General features: G+C 44.7%; 1 protein-coding gene and 1 long non-coding RNA gene across 15 annotated transcripts in view; one reads left to right on the top strand and one right to left on the bottom strand.

Annotated features, from left to right (window-relative positions):
• The window catches only part of Tlk (Tousled-like kinase), a 32,439-nt gene that overhangs the window by 7,423 nt on the left and 5,235 nt on the right, over window positions 1-19,781 (top strand). The window contains exons 1-8 of one of the 11 annotated variants that reach the window (XM_043418316.1): window positions 4,239-4,373; window positions 4,701-4,955; window positions 15,025-15,115; window positions 15,236-15,492; window positions 15,961-16,131; window positions 18,069-18,161; window positions 18,757-19,218; window positions 19,505-19,708. In XM_043418316.1, the coding sequence (XP_043274251.1) occupies window positions 4,254-4,373; window positions 4,701-4,955; window positions 15,025-15,115; window positions 15,236-15,492; window positions 15,961-16,131; window positions 18,069-18,161; window positions 18,757-19,218; window positions 19,505-19,708 (1,653 nt within the window). In that variant the 5' untranslated portion in view covers window positions 4,239-4,253. Of the gene's footprint in view, window positions 1-4,238; window positions 4,374-4,700; window positions 4,956-8,600; window positions 9,390-12,735; window positions 12,760-13,841; window positions 14,090-14,815; window positions 14,912-15,024; window positions 15,116-15,235; window positions 15,493-15,960; window positions 16,195-18,068; window positions 18,162-18,756; window positions 19,219-19,504; window positions 19,709-19,781 lie in introns of those variants that run through there. The other 10 variants (XM_043418315.1, XM_043418319.1, XM_043418318.1 and 7 more) reach the window with 10 other exon arrangements.
• Window positions 494-7,148, bottom strand: LOC122410220 (uncharacterized). Of its 4 annotated transcripts, none has more exons than XR_006260880.1 (3): window positions 6,832-7,148; window positions 1,221-1,638; window positions 494-1,114 (listed from the first exon to the last, which is right to left on the bottom strand). It is a non-coding gene; the product is annotated as an uncharacterized lncRNA (long non-coding RNA). The 4 variants fall into 4 exon arrangements; XR_006260878.1 differs by lacking the exon at window positions 6,832-7,148 and adding an exon at window positions 5,640-6,204; XR_006260879.1 differs by lacking the exon at window positions 6,832-7,148 and adding an exon at window positions 1,764-4,236.

Here is a 19,781-nt window from a genome sequence, read left to right as displayed (position 1 = left end):
TTCGCTCTGCTGTTTCGTGGCTCTCCCGGTAGCGCCATCGAACGAATAAAACCGGCGGAAAAGAAAATAAAAAAAATATCGAAATTTTTGTTTTAATTTAAAAAATCGACAGCTTAACGTCATAAATGTATTCGAAGAAAATCGAACGCAATTATTATTATTATTATATAAAGCATATATGGCAATAATAATAATAATACAGATGAGGCGAAAAATCCATTTTCCTCGACATTGATTTGACTCGGAAGTGACTCGTGGTGTTTACTTAACGCGGGCTTTTTCTGCAACTTGAACTGCACCATACAGCGAAAACGAGGGAGAGAGACGGAGAGAGAATAGGCTCGGGGTCGTTGCCACCAGCGCCACGTACTGGCTTCGCTTCGACGGCTATTCGGCTCAACTTGGATCTCTCTCTCTCTCTCTCTCTCGTTCTTTCGCATTTCTCAGATCTCTTGGGATCAGACAATTTGAAAATGATAAATAAGCTCCAGCGTTGGGCGATTTTTCAATAGAATTTTTCGAGGTCTCTCAATTCGTGGAAGGGAACCGGCGCGTTTACATTTTAATCCGGTTACTTTGTTCAAGAGGTCATACAAAATTCGTCAAGTTCGAAGAGGGAAGAATTCGCGCGTCGACTCGTAATCCGGTTGCTTGCGAAGATGGCGCTTTCCTCGCTTCTCTTTCTCCAGTCAATGAGTCGAGAGAATGCGAGAATGAATCGTGAACGCGGTGGAAAGGATGCTCGGCACCTTCGAGCTTCGCTGCCGCCGCCTCCTCGTTCGTCTCCCTTTCCTCTTCTTCTCCTTCGCTCCACATTTGAAACTATGAATTTAATAATATTGCGTTCGGCAGGAGTGGCCTGACGAAATTTTTAGGTGTGGTCGATGGTGACAAAGCCGAGATTCTTCTCCCGGCTTTGATATGCCTCCTGATCGTACAGCGTCGTCGTTGTCGTCGTCGTGTCCCCACCGACACACACGGGATGATGTGCATGCGACGACGCGGTTTGAGAAATTCGCGCGCCGGGACATTATCGGCTGCGCGGGACTCCCCGAGTCACGTGGATCTCTTGCGTTAGCATTCTCCAGGCCCACCAAGCTGAACTCTTTGAAACCTAAACAGACATCCGCCCACATTATATTTCCTTTCCGTAATACTATTCCAGCGCTAAAATAACAACCAAAAAATAGGACTTTTTTTCAAAATTATTATTCCATTACCGTCATGAGTTTCGACCAGTCGTTGTTACTGTGCTAGCCGATTTTTTTCTTCGACGAGAACTAAAGGAAAGTCCAGTCCCGAGTTAATCTTTCATTGTTTCCCTTAATTCCGTTGTGTTTCTTTTGTTCAGAAAAATAACCGTAAGGTGTTCGTAGCCGAAGTGAAACAGCCTCGGCGGGTGGGGCGGGGGGCTTTCGTATCTGTGTTGTGCGGTGCACCGTGTTGTCCAGGGCACATCGTTTATTTCGTCCTACGTTCACACACGACCTCCCCGTGTCCTCTCGTCGTCGTCGTCGTCTCTCTCTCTCCCCTGTCCTCTCGGAGCTTCGATCGATCGAATAATTCTCTCTCCCTCTCTCCTCTCTTTCTCTCATCCCTGGTATTTCCCTTGGCTCGCTCGTTCTATATTATCTATCCCTGGAAATATATGTATATGTGTGTTTATACGTGTATATACGTATACAGACTGCCAAAACTCCTCTCCTGTCTCCTTCCGACCTTTCGGCAGCTGAGACTCGAGAGAGAATCTCCATTTTACTTACAGTAGATAGATGAGAGAGAAAGAGGGAGAGAGAAAGGCGAGGGCGAGAGATTCGATACGCCCACGTTCCTCTCTTCGTCTCTCTCTCTCTCTTTTCTCTTGATTTCTATGTGCAAGTGCGAGTTTTGTGTGTCGGATGGTCCTCTCTCTCGCGAGCTTGCTTTCGCGTATCGATCCTCAACCTCTCTCGCTCTCTCTCTCTCTCTCTTTCTACACACGTATATTTATATATATGTATGTATATTGTCCAAAGGTTGGCAAAGGCTTTAATGGCCAGCACAGGCACCGCCAGGTATGCACCACAATTTTCCTACAACGCGTCTTGCCCGAGAGTTTGTTGGAAATTGCCTACTAAAAGTATAAAATCTCAATATTTTTGTGATTTCTCATAACTTCGTTGTCTAACCGCTCCCCACGGTCAAGTCGAGGATATTCAATAATCGAATTGTCCGTTCTTTGCGTTGTCGGACGATCGCACTGTTAGAGACGTCGGGGGGGGTTCCTCGTTCGTCAGGGAAACGATTTTTCGTTTGCATGCTCGAAGCTTCGCCTCACATTTATGCACCGCGATCGACGACTTTTCTTACGCGATTCGTTGGGATGCGAAGTCACCTAGCGGAATTATTGAAGACTGGTGGAAAGCGCGCGCCCGATTCGAATGTGTTGCTTGGCGGTGTTAATGATCGTATCATAGCTCGAACGTGACCAGATTAATTGACAGCCGGTTATTAGTTCGCATCGAAAAAATATCGAAAAAAGAGTCTCCACAAAATCAGCGGAACGAATTGACTCCCGAGCAAAGCAGCAAGGACGAGCTTTTTAAGTTGAAATTTCATAACGATTTTTCCTCCTTTTGTCGGCCACGTAACCGGTGTTCGCGGATGGGAAGCCGGATCAGCGTCGCATTAGTGTCTCTGCCTATTTAGCGAGTAGTCCGCGACTGTAGTAGTCATTGATCGACATACGAGTGTTCGCCTCGTCTACCGCGAACCTCGAATCTTCACCGGGCTGCGAGAGGCGGCTCGAGTTCTGCGTGCTACGAGAACTGGAACCTTGAAAATCGATCTTGCATATTCCGATGGAATTTAGCGACGAGGAGTCTCAAATAAATGAAACATTCGAATGGTGATGAAAAATGTTGGGACGATCTTCCCGGAGATTATTCCCAGCAAGCGTGAAAGTCGAAAAGGATTAATTGGATTCGACTCACGGAAAGTTTAGCTTCATCTCCGACTACGAAATCCTTTTGGGCGAAATAATTTATTCGACAAAAAAACATGCATCGGGGACGTTGGAGAGTTGAGAAGCCCTTGGTACTCTCCAAAAGTTGACCAAACTGAAAAATTATCGATTTATACAGAGGAGATAATGTAACGGCACAGTGATTGGCACAGCCGGAATTTCACTCGGGAGTTTAGGAAAATCGCAAGTAATTCGGTGGCCAATGACTGCGTACGTTGGTTCAATAGCCTTGGTTCCGCGTATAGCTATTATGGGTGCTATAGTATGCACTCCAGGGGGATGATGATGGTGGCAACGCTGTCCTGACTCTCGTGTGGCGAGCTCTTTTTCTCTCGGTCCTTCTCGCACCCAGGGCATCGCAGAGTTTTCTTCTCTTTTTCAAGTTGCTTCAATCCACTCGAGCACTCGGTTTTCCGCCCTTTTTCGTTGCCCTTTCTCTCCCTTGGGTTCTCCAACCGCCCGCCCGTGCCCTCTGCCCCTCATCCTTCCTTTCTTCCGGGCGACCTCCGACTCTCTCTCCCTCTCTCGCTCTCTATTCCGTTGCAGCAGCCGCTACATAACCTCGGCAAAGTATTCACACAAACAGGCGCTATGCACACATACGCGGGTAAAAACCGTCACTTCCGCACTGCAGTAAAATATCCGGGCTTGGCCGACGATAAAAACTTGCTTAATTTGTGTCTGTGTCGGAAAAATACTTGAGCTGCGTTCGCAACGAGGCCTCGATAACTAAAAATACGTCGACGAATAGGAGAAAAACGAAGCGACGAAGAATTTATTCGAAAATTACGGAGGATTTTGGTCGATACGATAATAAAGACGTTGCCGCTTCTCCGCGTCTAAGGCTTCGCGCGCTGGATTCGATCTCGGCGCACCATTTCGTACGTGGCTACGTTGGAAGAAGGAAAATAAGTCGCATTTCGTACGTATTATTCGTCGGTGCGACAGCGATTGCCCATCGATTATACCAAGATGGTTATTTGCTTGGATTCACGAACAAAGGCACAGTCATTGGCCGATGGAACGAAACTAACGTACAATGATTGGTCTGGTCTGTGCAGTGTCGTATCATCGTCTATATAATTGTGGGAGCAAGTTGTATATAGTAAAAGGGGCATACATCGCCACATACCAGCCATTGCCCCGTCTCTCTCCCTCTCTCTCTCTCTCTCTCTCCCTACGATTGTGCTGCTCCTACGTCGCTCTATTTATACATGGCGTGGCGCACGGCTCACGGCTGCTCTATGTAATGTTGATTCATACACGTTTACTGTGTACGATACTTCGTACTAAATTCATTACTTCTTTGTACCGTTACGAAACAACGAATATCTGCCATATCGTTTTATTATTTTTCGGCTTCGATCAGGTAACTTTGTCTTTATTTCGTTGCCGAATAAGTGTGCAACATTTTTCCACTCGAATCGTCACTCTTTCCCGTCTCATTTTTTTTCCATTTCTCCTTCGAAACGTGGAGATTTTATCTATTCCCGATTAACGATGCGGACTCTCGGGAATTCGCTGCTTTTTCATACCAATTCATCGATTCTCGTATTTTTCTCTGCTCGCCATATTGGAATCGCTGCGCTTCCAATTCTAACCTCACCAATGTCCCCCCCCCCCCCCCCCCCGAGAACATTCTTCTTCGATTTTGTTTGCCCTCTGTATTTCACAGAAGTTTGTAAACGTTTTGCAGGGTGGTCAGAACAATGCGACGAGCAAAAGTGTAACGATCGCTCTGGCCACGGGAACAGGTCCGATTGTTAACAACGCTAGTGCCGCGGTGGCGCCACATTCAGCATCGATACCGAGTGTCGCTGCTGTAAGATGCGGACAGCCAACCGCCGTAGGAATAGACTGGACACGCCGTGAAAATTCAACTTCCCGTGATCAGCGTAATTCGTCGTCCAGCACCGCCTCGACAAACGTGCAAGGACAGCTATCATCTCAGGTACATGAATCTCATGTCCTAAAGATGGTCTTATTAGAGAGAGAGAGAGAGAGAAAAAAAAACAAACGAGCCAAAATTGGATGAAATTCGGAAGGTGTTCAATAACGGGAGTTGTGAAAGGAAACGATTATATTTGACCCATCGAACCCTTTGAACGTGGGAGGGGGAGCGAGGGATTTTTGTATCGTGCAACAGCACAATCCCGATGTTTGTGACACGTACGCGAATGCTTCGTGTCTTGAAGGATATCGATTGCGACTGGACTCGAGTCCGCGGTGTCGAGCCCCTTCTTCAAAGCCCCCCTCGTTCTTAACCCCATCGTATGAATCCATATTTTATTGAATTTTTCAAAAGCACTGAACGCCGTTCGGCCTCCGTTCCTGAATAAGTGAAAATACGAGAGCTTTCCTTTTCATCAACCCGGCAACGAAGCGGCCGTTTCATTTTACTCGTGCGATAAACAAATGGCGGGTGCGGCGGGCGCGATTGATTCACCGAACGAAATTCTGCTCGCGCGGTGCAAGTATAAAATACACTCGATATAGCGTGTACACAAAGTGTTTGCTCGTTACACCGTCTAAGTGGCGCCGCCGAACGCTCGCGTTCCTCAAACTGTACAGATGTAAACGAGTTCGCAGCTCCACCTGTCGACTTTTATTTACTCGCACGTGCACGCGGACTTACCTCCCCCTGCTCCGGGCCGCTTTTTGCCTCCCGGGAACCACCAAAGTGACGGAGCGTCGACGGTTTCGGTAAACAAAGATATCCGTCTTTGAAATTTTCATCCAACATACCAGCGCTTTAAATATCGTTCGTATCGTCCTCGCGTGTAGTATGCAAAAAATATTTTTCTAATGAAACGCACAGAGCCGGTTCCCCGTGAGCTCGTCGACGCGACGATGCACAGACATGTCACCAAAAGCCGTCGTAACTGACAAAAAAAATGTCACACAAATACATATAAGTGCGTCTGCTGCGTGTATTACGAAAGAAGTAGGTCAATGCCACGTTCTCGCATTCCTTCTACTCCATCGGATCGTCACCTTAGCGCCCATGGTTAAATATTTTAAAAAACTCTCCGTCGCTGCCCTTTTATTTATTTCTCAATGAGTTGAAATGTTATTTTTTCACGGGTATGAAGTGTACGCGTGTAATCGTGGCACAGATAGGCACCAACCGAGATGGTTGAAAGAAAGTTGGTTCGGATAAGGAGTGAATGGCAACGTTGTTGAAAGAAACGAGACATATTTGATATATCGTAAGTACCAAGTCACTTGTGATACGACGAAACGAATAACATTTTTTCCCCTTAACGGTCACCGAATCCGTGGAGAAAATACGCAAGAAAAAGCATCTGAATAACTTGTTCGTTAAAGATAACGAAACGAATGAATACGGGCTGTTGAAGAAGTTGTTCGGAATCGGGAAAACAAAAGATTGTGGTGAACGAAAAAGTTGGGCGAAGATTTAAACAGGTCGATACGGGCGCAGCCGAGTATTTCTCGAAAGGAGCGTGCGCGCGCGTATGTGTGCGATATCCGTACGCACAAAACACACGCGGGCGCGTTTCCATTCCGTAGGGTCGTCGTCGATTCGAGTAAATTCCGAGCTCATCGAGCGGAGATAAAACGTGACCAATGAGCGTCCTTCGCTTTCCACTCGAGCGTCAAGCTATTGTGGTCCAAAATGTCCCTTCCACCCTCTCGCGCTGCTTATGGAAAGAAGAGCGGCAAAGAGACAGAGCCGTGAGACAAGAGGGACGGGGAGAGAGAGAGAATGGCGAGAATGAGCCGGCGCGTCGATCGAGGGGATGCAGTGGGGTGTTGCACCGTTCCGGTGGACGACGTAGACGTTACGGTTGTAAATATATACGTACACGTACAATATACACAGAGAATCGAGTCTCTTTCTCGCGCGCAACCTCGGCCGACCCTGCCAAACCGATCTGCAAACGAGCCGCGACCCCGAGGCACGCTCTCTCGGGGCCCGCCAGGAGAGAAAACGACAAGTGGGTACAACACACGTAACACTTATGGGGAACGCGCATACACAAAACATACACACAGGCCCGCACGGGCGTAGAATCGTCCGCGAGGCGCGCACGGTGCACGGATGGATGTCGGCACAGCGGGAGAGAGAGAAAGATAAAGCGACTCGTGCGAAACGTAACGCTGCTGCTCCGCGGCGAGGCAGCGGGGGGGATAACCGCGTGTAGCGAACCGGCGCATGCGCCTTAATTCGAATATACGCGGCGGCGACACTCCCGCCGGGGGGAAGTACGAACGAGTGGGATTGGTGGGGAACGTCAAAGCCGCGTGGCCGCCGCCGACCAGCTGATCCGTCGCTCGAATGCCAAACGGGGTGGGGCGAGGAGGCGGGGTGAAGAGATATCACGCGCGCGACTGGGCTAATGAGTGTGCGACCTATTGGCATGACGTTGCTCGATACCAACGGGCTCTCGCGGAAACCTCGACCACGACGGCGACGACCTGGACACCGAGCCACCCCGGAGAGGGGGGAGGGGGAAAGGGGGCCGCGATAGAGAGATTCACTCGCTCGATTGGTACGGACAACACGGAATCCACTCTTCGCGGTATTACTCGCTCGTTTTGCTACCGACGTCGGCAACAATGAGGACTCTATTGCCGTCGTATTAAGGTAGCCCATTCAGCCGTTAAGCTCTCCGGGCAATCACAATTCGCCCAACGAAAAAACATCAGCCGTTCTTTCAACACAATTCGTTTCGCCTCGCACATTCGCGTCATCCGGAACGGGCAGCACTGTCGCGGTCCAATCTAGTCGCAGCTCGTCTTACGTTTTCTTATTAGAGCCCGAAATATCCGATTATCGCATTCCGTATGGCCTTAAAAAATTAACACTCTTCCCAATGTGCTTGCTCACGCGATTCCTTTTATCTTTCAGGCCCATATTGAAGAATCCAATTACTATATCTCTTTAACGCCATTCAAAAATGCGATTCAATAGCTCCCTCTGTTATTTCACAGGCCTAGTGCAGGAGCTTCGTTTCCGGGACGAACGAACCCTCGGAGCGTCACCTTAAATCCCAATAATATTGATATAATGCCAGCTTAATTAAATCAACTTGATGACAAGTCAGTTCGGCGATTGATTCGATAATACGATTATCAAATTCGATCATTTCAATTTAATCCGCAGACAAATCTTCCGAAGCGCCATCTCACGTCATGCCAGATTTCTTTCTCGTGTGCGCCTAAATGTCGGAAAACCTTGAATTAGCCTGAAATTTTTTTTTCATCTATATTTTCAAACGACACAATTTAAATACAATATCATAGATTTTATTATACGAGACGAGGATAAGTAATGGGATGAAAAAACTTTATTCAAAAGCCGTTCACACTTTATTCGAAAAAATGATTAACGTCGAGTACAATCGAGATTCGTTTAGCTTGAGATAAAAATTATCATTTGTTTTGATACACACAAAATTCCGCGATACGAAAGGTCAAGCGGCGCCCCGAGCGCCACGTGTAAACACAAAAATTTGACGTCCTTTTCTCGAACTACGTTGAAAGTGTTATTTTCCTTAAAACACTTGAATTAATAATTACATAAGAAAACTATTATCTAAGTCTCTTGAAACGGTTCAGGGACGAGGGGAGGGGGAGGTATTTACGGTAAAAAGAAGCCCACGAAAGGAAGTACGAGTACGTTTTCTGCTCTCATGCGGGACGAGGTTCGACCGACTGTGTTACTTCATCTGCTCCGAAGACATTTTTTCGATTCATTAAATGCGGCTGTCCGTTGAATTTTCATCGATGGAATCTAACTTCGTAAAAAGTAAAATACTCGGGGGCAGAAAGAGCCGAGTAGAGAATGAGCACAAAAAAAAGTGAGCCGGTCAGTTGCTCACCGGCTTGTAAAATTGTGATTCTCATTGAGAAGAAAAAAAAAACATTCCGAACGTGAATAGACGAAAAAGTCGAAAATCCTTGAAGAACTCGCGGTGAATAATGCGCGATGCCCCCTCGAGTGAAGAACACGAAACAAAGATCGAAAGAGAGAAAAAATGTGAACGCGCAAAAACATCCCTAGCGGCCGAAAACTATAAGAATATAATGACGTTGTTTGCCAGTCTCTCTCTCTCTCTCTCTCTTTCTTTCTTTCTTTCGGTTCGCCAGACGCGGAGCCCCGTGATGCGTCATGAACTCTCGAGTATGCACGAAAGCACGGAGCGTGCTGTGTGCGTCCGTTGGGGAGAGAAATATTTCATAGTGTACAAGCGTCGATAGAGTGAAAGAGGAAAAGTACGATAAACTCGTCGGTGTTAATGCCGCGGTGCGAGCGGAAAGTACGTGGGTTACAGTGATATCTCGTGGTCGAGTGGTGCGAAGATATTTTTTCAAATTCTTCCGATTCTTTCGTCACGTTCCCGTTCGTTATTATATCCGCGTGAGTATTCGATTACACTTCCCTCCGGCCGTCCCCCTTTTTCCTCACTGGGCGACGACAACAGCGTGAAGTTGTCCAGAGTGAAGTACGACGGGCCCGACACATTTAGCACACTACTGTCGCGCGTTGATTACGACGACCGTGAATTTTAGCGGCACTTCGATTTAACGTCAAGTTCCCTCAGCGTTTGAAGCTTCGTGAGGAGTAGTGGCGGCCTCCGGGGAGGGCGGAAAAATATGTGCGGAATAAATATTTATTTGTGTCCTAAGAGTGTGTCGATCGAAAGGAGCAACATGATGAAATGAGAGAGAGAAGAAAAAAAAAACACGAATACGATAGCGGGCTTGAGGAAAAAATGGTTTCTCGACGCTGCGAGGTCCACGGCCCCAGAGCGGAGGCTCGACTGACGAGCCACTCCGTCTCGCGCCTCGCGAAAGCTCTTTGGCTAAACATCTCTGTATATACGCGGAGCCAAGGGCGCATGCGCAGTCGGGGTGCCGCTCGCGCCAAGTGGTGTTACGCGCGTTGCACGTCGTTCCCTCTCCTCTCCCGCGTAGTGTGACACGGCCCCCGCAACATCACCGTCAGCCACCGGCCGAGGATCCCGTCGTTCTCCCGAGAAAACGTATACCCTCGTCCCCCGGTTTCAGCTATACGGCGATCCTCAAAATCGCGATTCTACTTGTTCTCTATTTTTCTCCCTCCTCTCGTGATCTACGCGATTGTTGCGAGCGGCTCGTGAGAGCTCGTGCCGCCTGAACAATTCGCCTTCGGCTGCTTGCACGCTCGAGCCGCAGACGTCCCTCCGGCCGCCCCCGCTCGCTCTCCGTCTCCCTCTTTCTTGCAGTCTTCGCGTGCGGCCGGTACTCTCCGGGGCTCTAGTACACACTTTGAACGCGCGCCACACGACGTGTCTACTATGCCCGCAGTGCCGTGAAAAAGTCAAACGGTGCCCCTTGCCAGTCCGTCTCGTTCATCAATCTCACTCAGCCCTGAGAAATCGATTTTTTTCCTCACCCGTTTGCGCTGCGAACCGGCATGGAAATCCCGTATCTTGTCTTCTTCCGCATTCGTCTCGAATATCCGTAAATCTGTAAAAATGATATTCCGAAAAGCTTGCTATTCCGAGTCGCCCTGCGACGAGGGCATCGTTTTTTCTTCTTCTATTTTCATAATAATCGATTCGAGCAAAAGAGACGTAAAGTCATCGGATTTGCTGAAAACCCGGCCACAGACACTTCGGCACGCCTCGATTTTGCACTCGCAAAAGAAGCTCGAGGCCTCAGCAATAACCTCGACGGTCTTCGACCTTAATGACCTTCAACGATCTTCAGCCCCGCAGCCCTCGAGAGCGACCGACTCAACGTCCGAAGTTCAATTAGAAACCATCCTAGATACGTTGACTCTCGATGCTCGTGTTTCTCGAACGTTTAGCCCCCGAGCTCGTCCGACGTGCACGTCGGAAAAGGATTGAGCAGGATCGCCGGGCTGCTGCTGCTGCTGCTGCTGCACCACACAGGGGTTCGCGTTCGATTAGAGCACCCTCTGCAAGAGTTGGCTCCATACTCGAAAGCAGCAGAAGCTACGGTGTGTGGCCCACACGGGCCACACACTTTGCCACATTGATTTTAGCCGCTCTCACTCGGCCGAGCCGTTCACCGTCAAGGAATGTTCTCATACCGCACATCTCTCTTTCTCTCTGTGTGTGCGTCTCTCGTTCTGCATCCAGCGTCGCTCGGTTTTCTCCAACGCACCTCCCCCCCCGCCGCCTCGCCGGTCGACGTTGCCGAGAGAAACAAGCCCTTCCGAGGACGCTGCCTGCCACCCCACCCTCCGTCCCTGCCTGCCTGCCCCCTTGTCGCGCCACACGACCGGGCGAATCTTTCGAGATCCGCTCGCAGAAGCTCCGAGAGACGTGCTACGGTCATTCAAAGTATCACGAGATGATAATCGGATGTGCTGTTGTCGGAGTACTCTAAATGCACGTCAGAGGGCCACTGCCCGAGGTATTCGTACGAACCAACACCGATCCAAGGAGGATCGTGGCTCTATACGCGCGCTCATACGTTCAAGTTAAACGTTGCAACGAATCAATGTGTGGCCATAACTTTGTTTCTTCGTGATTCCAAACTCGAGGCAAGCTCTCGATCAGTCGCGCCGTTCGTGCTCGACGTTTTATGATAATCATGCCAGATCTCGTGAGAGCTGACGAAATTATCTGGGACTTGATACCACGAGGGACATTCGCTTCCTAGAAAATGTTCCAGATTCCAAAGTTTTGATATTTCAGTGAGATTACTCAGCGGCTGGGAAATCGTTATTTTCGAGCGTGAAAATCGACGAGACTGAACATTTCGGTCGAATGGATTCATGATCGATCCACGTTTCCGTATAATTCAATTTGTAATTGAACGAATTTGAGGCCGAATGTTCGTATTTGCGATAAAAACAGGGGTTCGAGGCTCAAGGTTACCCAGCATGCACCGGTGCATCCAATGAGATCCCAGCAACGAACGATGGGTAATGTTTTCGAAGGTCACGTGACTGGGCGATTGTAAATACCGAATTACGCCTTGTTAAAGAGACTTTTGATAGGCGAAGTGAAAGTTGTAAAACCTAATCTCTTAGTGCGGTATTTATTTGATGAAGAAAAAGAGAGAAAAACGATGACGCAATGGTTTTACTTTTTTTTCTTCTTTTTATCCAGGAATCATGACAAAAATAGTTAGAGGTTTACTCGGCGTAAACGCGTGACCGCATGCGCGACTACGAGTAGTAAGTACCCGTACTACTCGGGCCACTCTCAATTCTCTTGCTCTCTCTCTCTCTCTCTCTCTCGCTATCCCCACCCTTGTGCCCTTCCGCGAGAAGAGCGCGCGATAGAGAGAGAGAGCGGGGAAGAAAATGCTCGCTTCGTCGCGTTCACGGTGAAGTCTCGTGAAACGTGGCTGACATGCCGCGCGTTGCCCGCGATAATATAATGATAATAATCGAATTCTATCGCTCTCTTTTCCTTCGTCATCTTTCTTTCTCAGTCCCTGTCGAGGAAAAAAATATAATATAATGGGCCGGATTTATCGTTGAGAGTAAGCAACGTCACGAGTCTAGAGTCGTAGTGTGACGTAGTACGAGACCGGACGTGTTATCGTCTACCGTTAATCAGACTCGAACGAGGAGAGAAAAAAAAGACAGCGATAGGGGGAGGAGAGAGAGAGAGAGAGAGAGAAAGAAAGAAAATTAATTTTAAGCGAAAAGAATCGAGAGTTTTTGACGAATCAACGAGAAGAGCATGACCGAGATAAATCCACATTTTTATTCACCGTATTGTTTGTTTCAAACGCGGGGGTCACACCAAGGATATATGTCCAAGGTAGATCATTTTTTATTTCAAGTTTCTTTCTTTTTTTCGTTCTCCGCTCTTCCACCTACGTTCATTTCATCCTGTTTCAATGAAATGGCGCAAGTCCCGAGTTCGGATTCCCCCGGTTCACGCCTTTTTTTTTTTTGTTCGTTGTTTTAACTATTTGATCGAATTTTCGAGTACCCATTTTTTTCCCTACTATTTTCAATATGGCGCGATTACCCGAAAACGCGAATCGATCTTTTTGTAATACAAGGGAGAAAAGGTACATCGTTCGTGTCTTTCGGTCTGTATTTAAATTTTGTCAATGAACGTTTCATATATGGAAAAAAAAAAAAAAAAAAAATAAAACAGTTTTCGTAGGGTTTCATAAGTATACAAATTTCAATGGAATTATCCACGTCCGAAGGCTCGCTGTTAGCTCGAGATCAGTGACTAGCAAATCCGTTTTCTTTATGCTTACCTCCAACATAACTTTTCTTCTCTTTCTATAGATTATTTTTATTCTTGTTTTCTCAAATTGTGAGTCAACGCGTCACGGATTGAGTAAAACTGCCCCCTCGTGGTGCTCGTCCGCGGTACAACACGATTTCCAACCACTCCTTCGGTCTTATACCTACCCCCCACCGCAAAACGGACGCGCACACGTTCGTCCGTCACCTATATCGCTCTCTCTCTCACACTCTCGCATTCGTTCAGAGTTTGGAGGCTCTCTTTGCCCCTTTGGATTCCCTCGATTCCCTCTCGCCCTTCCTTCCGTTTCCCACCGTACACGGTGCCTGCCCCCCTCTTCACTCCGCTGTTCAACGCCGTTTTCTCCCTACCCCCGCAAAAGCCTAGTCCTCCATTTTGTCGTGATTCGCTCTAGCTCTAAATACGCATACCCACAAAATCGACAGAAGAAAAACAAAAAATTATGCACACTCGATTAATTAAATCGCGATCATAGAACGGAGAGTTTCGTAGTTTTCGCGGGTTTTTGGCGCTGCTCTGTCCTACGGCATGTCCCCGAGTTATTTTGTGTATTTATATCTATATATGTATATTTAAATAACAATTCGTTCAAATATTTATGTATGGATAATAATACATAATGAGAAAAATTGAGCAGCGTACGCCACACTTATTTTTCGTCCCATAAGGTCACCACGAGTTTTCGGTTTACTAGACCGAAGTGTGGCGTTCCAAAGTTGAAAAAAGGATAAATGGTTGACAGACCGACGCACGGTCCTTGCAGTAGCAGCAAATACGACTATGGGGCTCCACCATAGGTCGTCCTGGAAGGTGGCCTCCTCCTATCTTCGTTGTTCAACGGTCTATCCTTCTCTTGCTCATACACGTACAGTACAAACATACACTTGGTTTTGTCCTCGTTCCTCCAAGACTAGCGTCCAACTTTTTACCATCGAGTCTCTCCGTCTTTTTCTCTCGCTCTCTCCGTTTCACTCTCGTCGCTCTATCCCTGTCTTACTCGCGCGCGCGCTCGTTGGTTCGTTCGTTCTCACTACACTCGCTCGTGTCTCTCTCTCTCACTGCTTTCAACACACAAAACCACCATCTTTTAATACGCTCTGTTTTTGATTGCGGCGATTAAAAAAATTGGCAATTCGGAGACAGCTCGTACAGGTTTACCTCGCGGGGTTGGGGGGAGGGGGGTCTTTTTTTTACGTTACTTCGTCGCCAAAAATTCTTCGGAAAAACGTTCGCGAAGTGATTTCGTATTGTTTTTTTTTGTTTCTTTCCTTTCTTTTTATTTTCCCTGTGCTCTCTCGTCGAGTCTGCGATTGTGCGCGTATATACTCTTCTCTACCTACGTACGTGTGTGTTCACGTTCGTGTGCTCGCCGACTGTAACCTCTCAAAAATATTACTCCGATCTTTATCCCACGTCTAAAAATTTTCATACAATTCGAACCTTTTTTCAAATTTTTTTCTTTCACACCCTCACCCATCCAACCCCATCCGTTCTTCTATCAAATTTCCACCTCATTCTCGATATCAATGTCGCCGTTTCGTTTTTTTTATTTCTTCGCGTGTGTGAGTGTATTATTTTTTATCGTTTAAAGTATCAAAAAATTACTCAGTTATGGGCGAGATGATTTTTCCCGCGAGATAAGGACGAACCAAATGTCAAAGGGAAATAGATTTACACAGTGATTTCGGTACTCCATGAAATTTTCTTTTTCTCCTTTTTATTTTGGCAACATTTAAATTTTTACTTGTGTTTTCAATAGGCTTTTTTCTGATTTTTCATATTTTTTGGTCTTTTTTGCAGATGTCTGCTGGATCACAAATTCAGATGGCACCCCAATCCACGGTAAACTCTGGTCAGTCGGTTCATAGTCAAGACTCGAACATGAGCACCGGTGAGTAAATTCTCAATTCTTATTTGCTGCTCGTCGTTCCTGAATCGTCAGTTTATTTTTAATCGAATATGCTCCCCAAGAATTTTAAGTGATTTGCCAAATTTTTTACGTTCAAAACAGGCTCGTCGCACAGCGACAAAGAAGTTGATCCTAATACGCCGGAAAAGGTGCCAAGAACACCTTCCGAGAGAAAGAGAAAGCGAAAAGTGGATGACGGAGGTGGCAGCGGGCCTGGCATTGTTGCCAAAGGTGCTCGATCCGCTGGTACTCTCGATAATAAAAAAATCAACGAGTACTTTCCTAAACACCACGTCGGCAGTAGTCCTATTAGACACGCCGGCGCTAAGAGCCCATCCCCTCAAGCCGGTTACCCTATGGTAAGAATAAAATCATTTATCAATTATTTTTCTACTGATTTTTCCATCATGAGGGAAACTCATTGCTGTTCATCTTTTCAAGTTCTCCATTCTAATTGAATCTCTATTTAGCTCTACATTTTTTCATTCCAAATATTCAATTCTTCGAACGACGAGCTATATGAAAATAATTTTGGAATCGCTGCAACGAATGTATAGCAGTTTTGTTCAAGTTTGATCCAAAAAACTACATGCGAATGAGTTTTATTTTTGAGAATACGAAAATTTGTTGTATTTTTTAAAAGTCTGCGTCCGATGAATTTGTTCGGTTGAAAAATTTGAACTAAGACAATTCATGCGATTTAATCATTCGTTCAGATTCATATTTTTGCAGTTCGCTGTTGCAGAAAATTCGATCTCCATTTCCACATTTTCGTTCACTCATTGTTGGCTTGTCCTCTAAAGTTTGTGTCAATGTTTTTTGTTCAGTATCCACCGGCGACACAGCCATTAATATCGCCTCAAGTTACGCCGCCAAATTCGTCAGTAGCGGAATTTTCGTCGTTGATGCAACCACCGCGTACACTCCCGCAACCACCGCCACCCCCGCCACCCACGACTGCCCAACCTGCCGGCTCAATGGTCAGCAAGCAGGTGCAGGTAAGGCCCACGAACCTCCCTAGGACAAGCCAGGTCAGGCAAGCGAAGACTAACACCCCAAATGTAAGCACCGTTCCGGTCATTATTTCAGGCATTTTATCAGAAAAGCCTTTCTTTTGCTCTTGTGGAAAAAAAATCATTCATTTATCAAAATACAAGCATCATTTGATAGTTTCATTTTGAAGAGGTTCTCAATCGAGAGTACGAGTCCTGTGATTGAATAGAAATTCACAGCCACATTTCAAATCAAATATTGAGATTCGTATTGTCGTTATAAAAATATAAAATCTCGAGTTTTCTTTTCATTCCTTGAAATTTGGTTTTTTTTTATGCCTGAGAAAATGAGGCTTTGGCTTGGCTTTTATTATGGATGTTCATCTTTTATTTTGGCTTGGAGTTTTTGACAAAAAATTCGCTGTAATGAACCGATAGAAATAATATAATTAAGAACAACAACTTTCTTTCATTTCAAATTCTGGAGATACCTAAGGATTGATATTCAGTGCGTAAGAGTTGTTTAAACAGATTGGAAAAGGGAAATTCGATCTCATGAGAGGAACTCTTGTATACAAAGAGGATTTTTCATCCTTCTCGAGTCCGTGCTCGAGTAAAATTATTGATAAAAATAATCAAGGAAATAAGGAAAAAATGGTAAATCTCCAGGACTCGGCTCAGGAAATCCAGTAAAATAAATATGGAAAACCTCATGGCAATAATTGAAATTCGCGAAAACGATAGAACAGAAGTCAAATTGCGAAGGCTGATTCTTATGAAATGTCTCTTCGCCATCAAATACTCTGATTTTTCTCTTCTTCTCTGTAATTGTAATTTTTTTCTGTTTTTTTTTTTTTTTTCTTAATCATAAGCCAAAAGACTGTCGCTGTAGCAACTGCGTCCATTTGTTATCGTGCAAGTTCAGGCTACCTTGTCCTGGCACGCCTTTGGATTCGTTATCTCAATTAGCTGAGATACCAAAAAAATATATATATATATTTCCCTTCATTTTTAACTTTTTTTTTCTCGGCATCACCATGAAATGTTTTCGGATTTTTATTTCGTCTGCAGAAACAAGCGCGTCCTCGGAAAAAATCGTAAAAAAAAAATTCGAAGCCAAAAAAAAAGAAAAAAAAATTATAAGACCGTGCTTAAAATCACAACATACGAATCATGCATACATTTTCGGTGTTCTCCTTGCCGCCTGTGTATCGTTTCGATAAATCCTGCAACAATATTCCCCACTCATAGTTGTCACACTCAGCCACTCGGTTGGAAAACACTCGGACTAATTGTAAATCCCGTTTAGTTTTCTTTTCGTTTTATTTTTTATTTCTCGCTCTTATTCTTTTTTTTTTTTTTTAATATTTTTTTTGTACATTTTATTCATTATATTCTATATTTCTAATTTGAAAAAGAAATAAAATGTAAAGAAATTCATTCGTGACCAATGCAAAGATAGATCCAAATAGTAGCAGAGTACACGTGTCTGAAAAAATTAAACAGAGATATTATGACGCAGAGTCTGATGGAAAAAACATTTAAAAAATATGTATATATACGTATACGCAAAATGTGTATATGTTTATATATAAATTTATTCATATTTAGTAAACGAAAAATGGAAAAATTAAGAAATAAAATTGAAAAAGGTTTTCGTGCTCTGCGGTGTCAGCTGGGCAAGGTATCCAAATATTTTCGCGCACTAAAAATCAAAAGCAAACGTATACGGAAAAGTCGAGGAAATTGTTTTTTTTTCTCTATCTCTCTCTATATAATGAGACCGGGGGTTTTTCTCGCCTAACAAATGTATGAAGACGTTACAGCCTGGGTCGAAAAAAAAAATTCACGAATTTTAATGATTTAAAACAAGAAATAAAAAAAAACAAAAAACAAAAAACTGCAACGTATACCTTACTACGTTACGTTAATCGCGCTTTCAGACGGAACTCACTTGCCAGAGGATACAAGAATTCGAAACTCAGGCATCGTCAGATTTGGAACTACGTAATAATAAAATTGACGAACTAAATAGAGTAAGTACATCAAAGAAAAGAAAAAAAAATTAAAAACACAACGAAAAAGAACAAACAAAAAACGAATCGAAAAAAAAAAAGCAAAGTTTGAAGAAAATTTTTTGATTGATCGATAAGAGAAAAGATATAAAAGTATATTCGTAAAAATATAGAAAGAAATACACAATGGCACGAATCTCTCGCTATCTCTGGTTGACAAATGCTCGTAGTTATTCCCCCCGCCCTCTCTTCTCTCGATTGTTCAATATGTATTCCGAGTGTCGATTCCCACCGTTCGTAAAATTATATACGCATATATATTTAATTAACAAAGTACACCTGCAGCCCTTCACCCACTACGCCACCCTGCGAATTTCTACTCCCCCCCCCCCCCCCCCGCTGGCCCCCAGGATAAAACAAAAATCCGAGGAAAAAAGCAACAAAAATATAAGAGTTTTTGGATTACGAACATTGGATCATCACTAATCGTATATCTCGTGGTTGTCGTTGTCTTTGTTGTCGTTGCTGTCGTTTTAACTGTTTTATCATAAATAATGAAAGTTTACGGCTGGTTTCATACTAAATTGTTGTACTTTTTCTTTACGAATTTTTGCAGACAACCGAAGAACTTAGGCATCAAATGGCCAATCAGCAAAAGGTGATTGACCAGCACAAATCCCATATAAATAAGTGTATAGACGTTGTAAAGAAGTTATTAAAAGAAAAATCAAACATAGAGAAGAAGGAGGCTAGGCAAAAGTGTATGCAAAATAGACTGAGGCTCGGTCAGTTTGTAACGCAAAGGGTCGGTGCGACCTTTCAAGAAAATTGGACCGATGGTTATGCCTTTCAAGAATTAGCCCGAAGACAAGAAGAAATTACGACCGAACGCGAAGAAATTGATAGGCAAAAGAAATTACTTCTCAAAAAAAGGCCGTCTAACAGCGAAACTGGACGGAAAAGAAGTCAACAAACTCCCTCGCTGCACAATGGTACCGAGGCTACTTTTTTAAAACCTGATGCTGTACCCGGCTCTTACACGTCGCAAGAGTATTACGAAGCTGATGAAATACTCAAGGTATCAATCTTTCTTTTTTCCTCGTCTACAGATAGGGAGCAAACTCATGATATTCTTCGAGGAGAACTGTTCTACGCTCAAAATAATTCAAGTTTCGGTTATTTTTCTCCTTCACTTTTTCGGTTTTTTTTTTGCCATTACATTCGGAAATTTGAGATAGTAGTTTGAATAAACGAAGAAATTTGGATACTCACGAAATATTGATGTCTGTAATACTTTGGAAATTTCTTTCCATACCTTTAATTCTTTTTATGATTGTTTTCATTTGATTTTTATTCTTCTACAGCTAAGACACAGCGCTTTGAAGAAGGAGGACGCCGATCTTCAGCTCGAAATGGAGAAGCTCGAGAGAGAAAGAAATCTTCACATCAGAGAATTGAAGCGCATACACAACGAGGACCAATCAAGATTCAACTCTCATCCAGTACTGAATGAGCGGTATTTGTTACTCATGTTGCTAGGGAAAGGCGGCTTTAGCGAGGTCCACAAGGTGAGATATCAGCAAAAAGAAAACTTATTAAAAAATTCTTCGTCTATATAATCGAATGCATTCAATTTTATAT

Source organism: Venturia canescens, chromosome 4 (assembly GCF_019457755.1).
Source record: "Venturia canescens isolate UGA chromosome 4, ASM1945775v1, whole genome shotgun sequence".
Classification (NCBI taxonomy): Eukaryota; Metazoa; Arthropoda; class Insecta; order Hymenoptera; family Ichneumonidae; genus Venturia; species Venturia canescens.
This window is presented reverse-complemented; position numbering and strand designations above follow the sequence as displayed.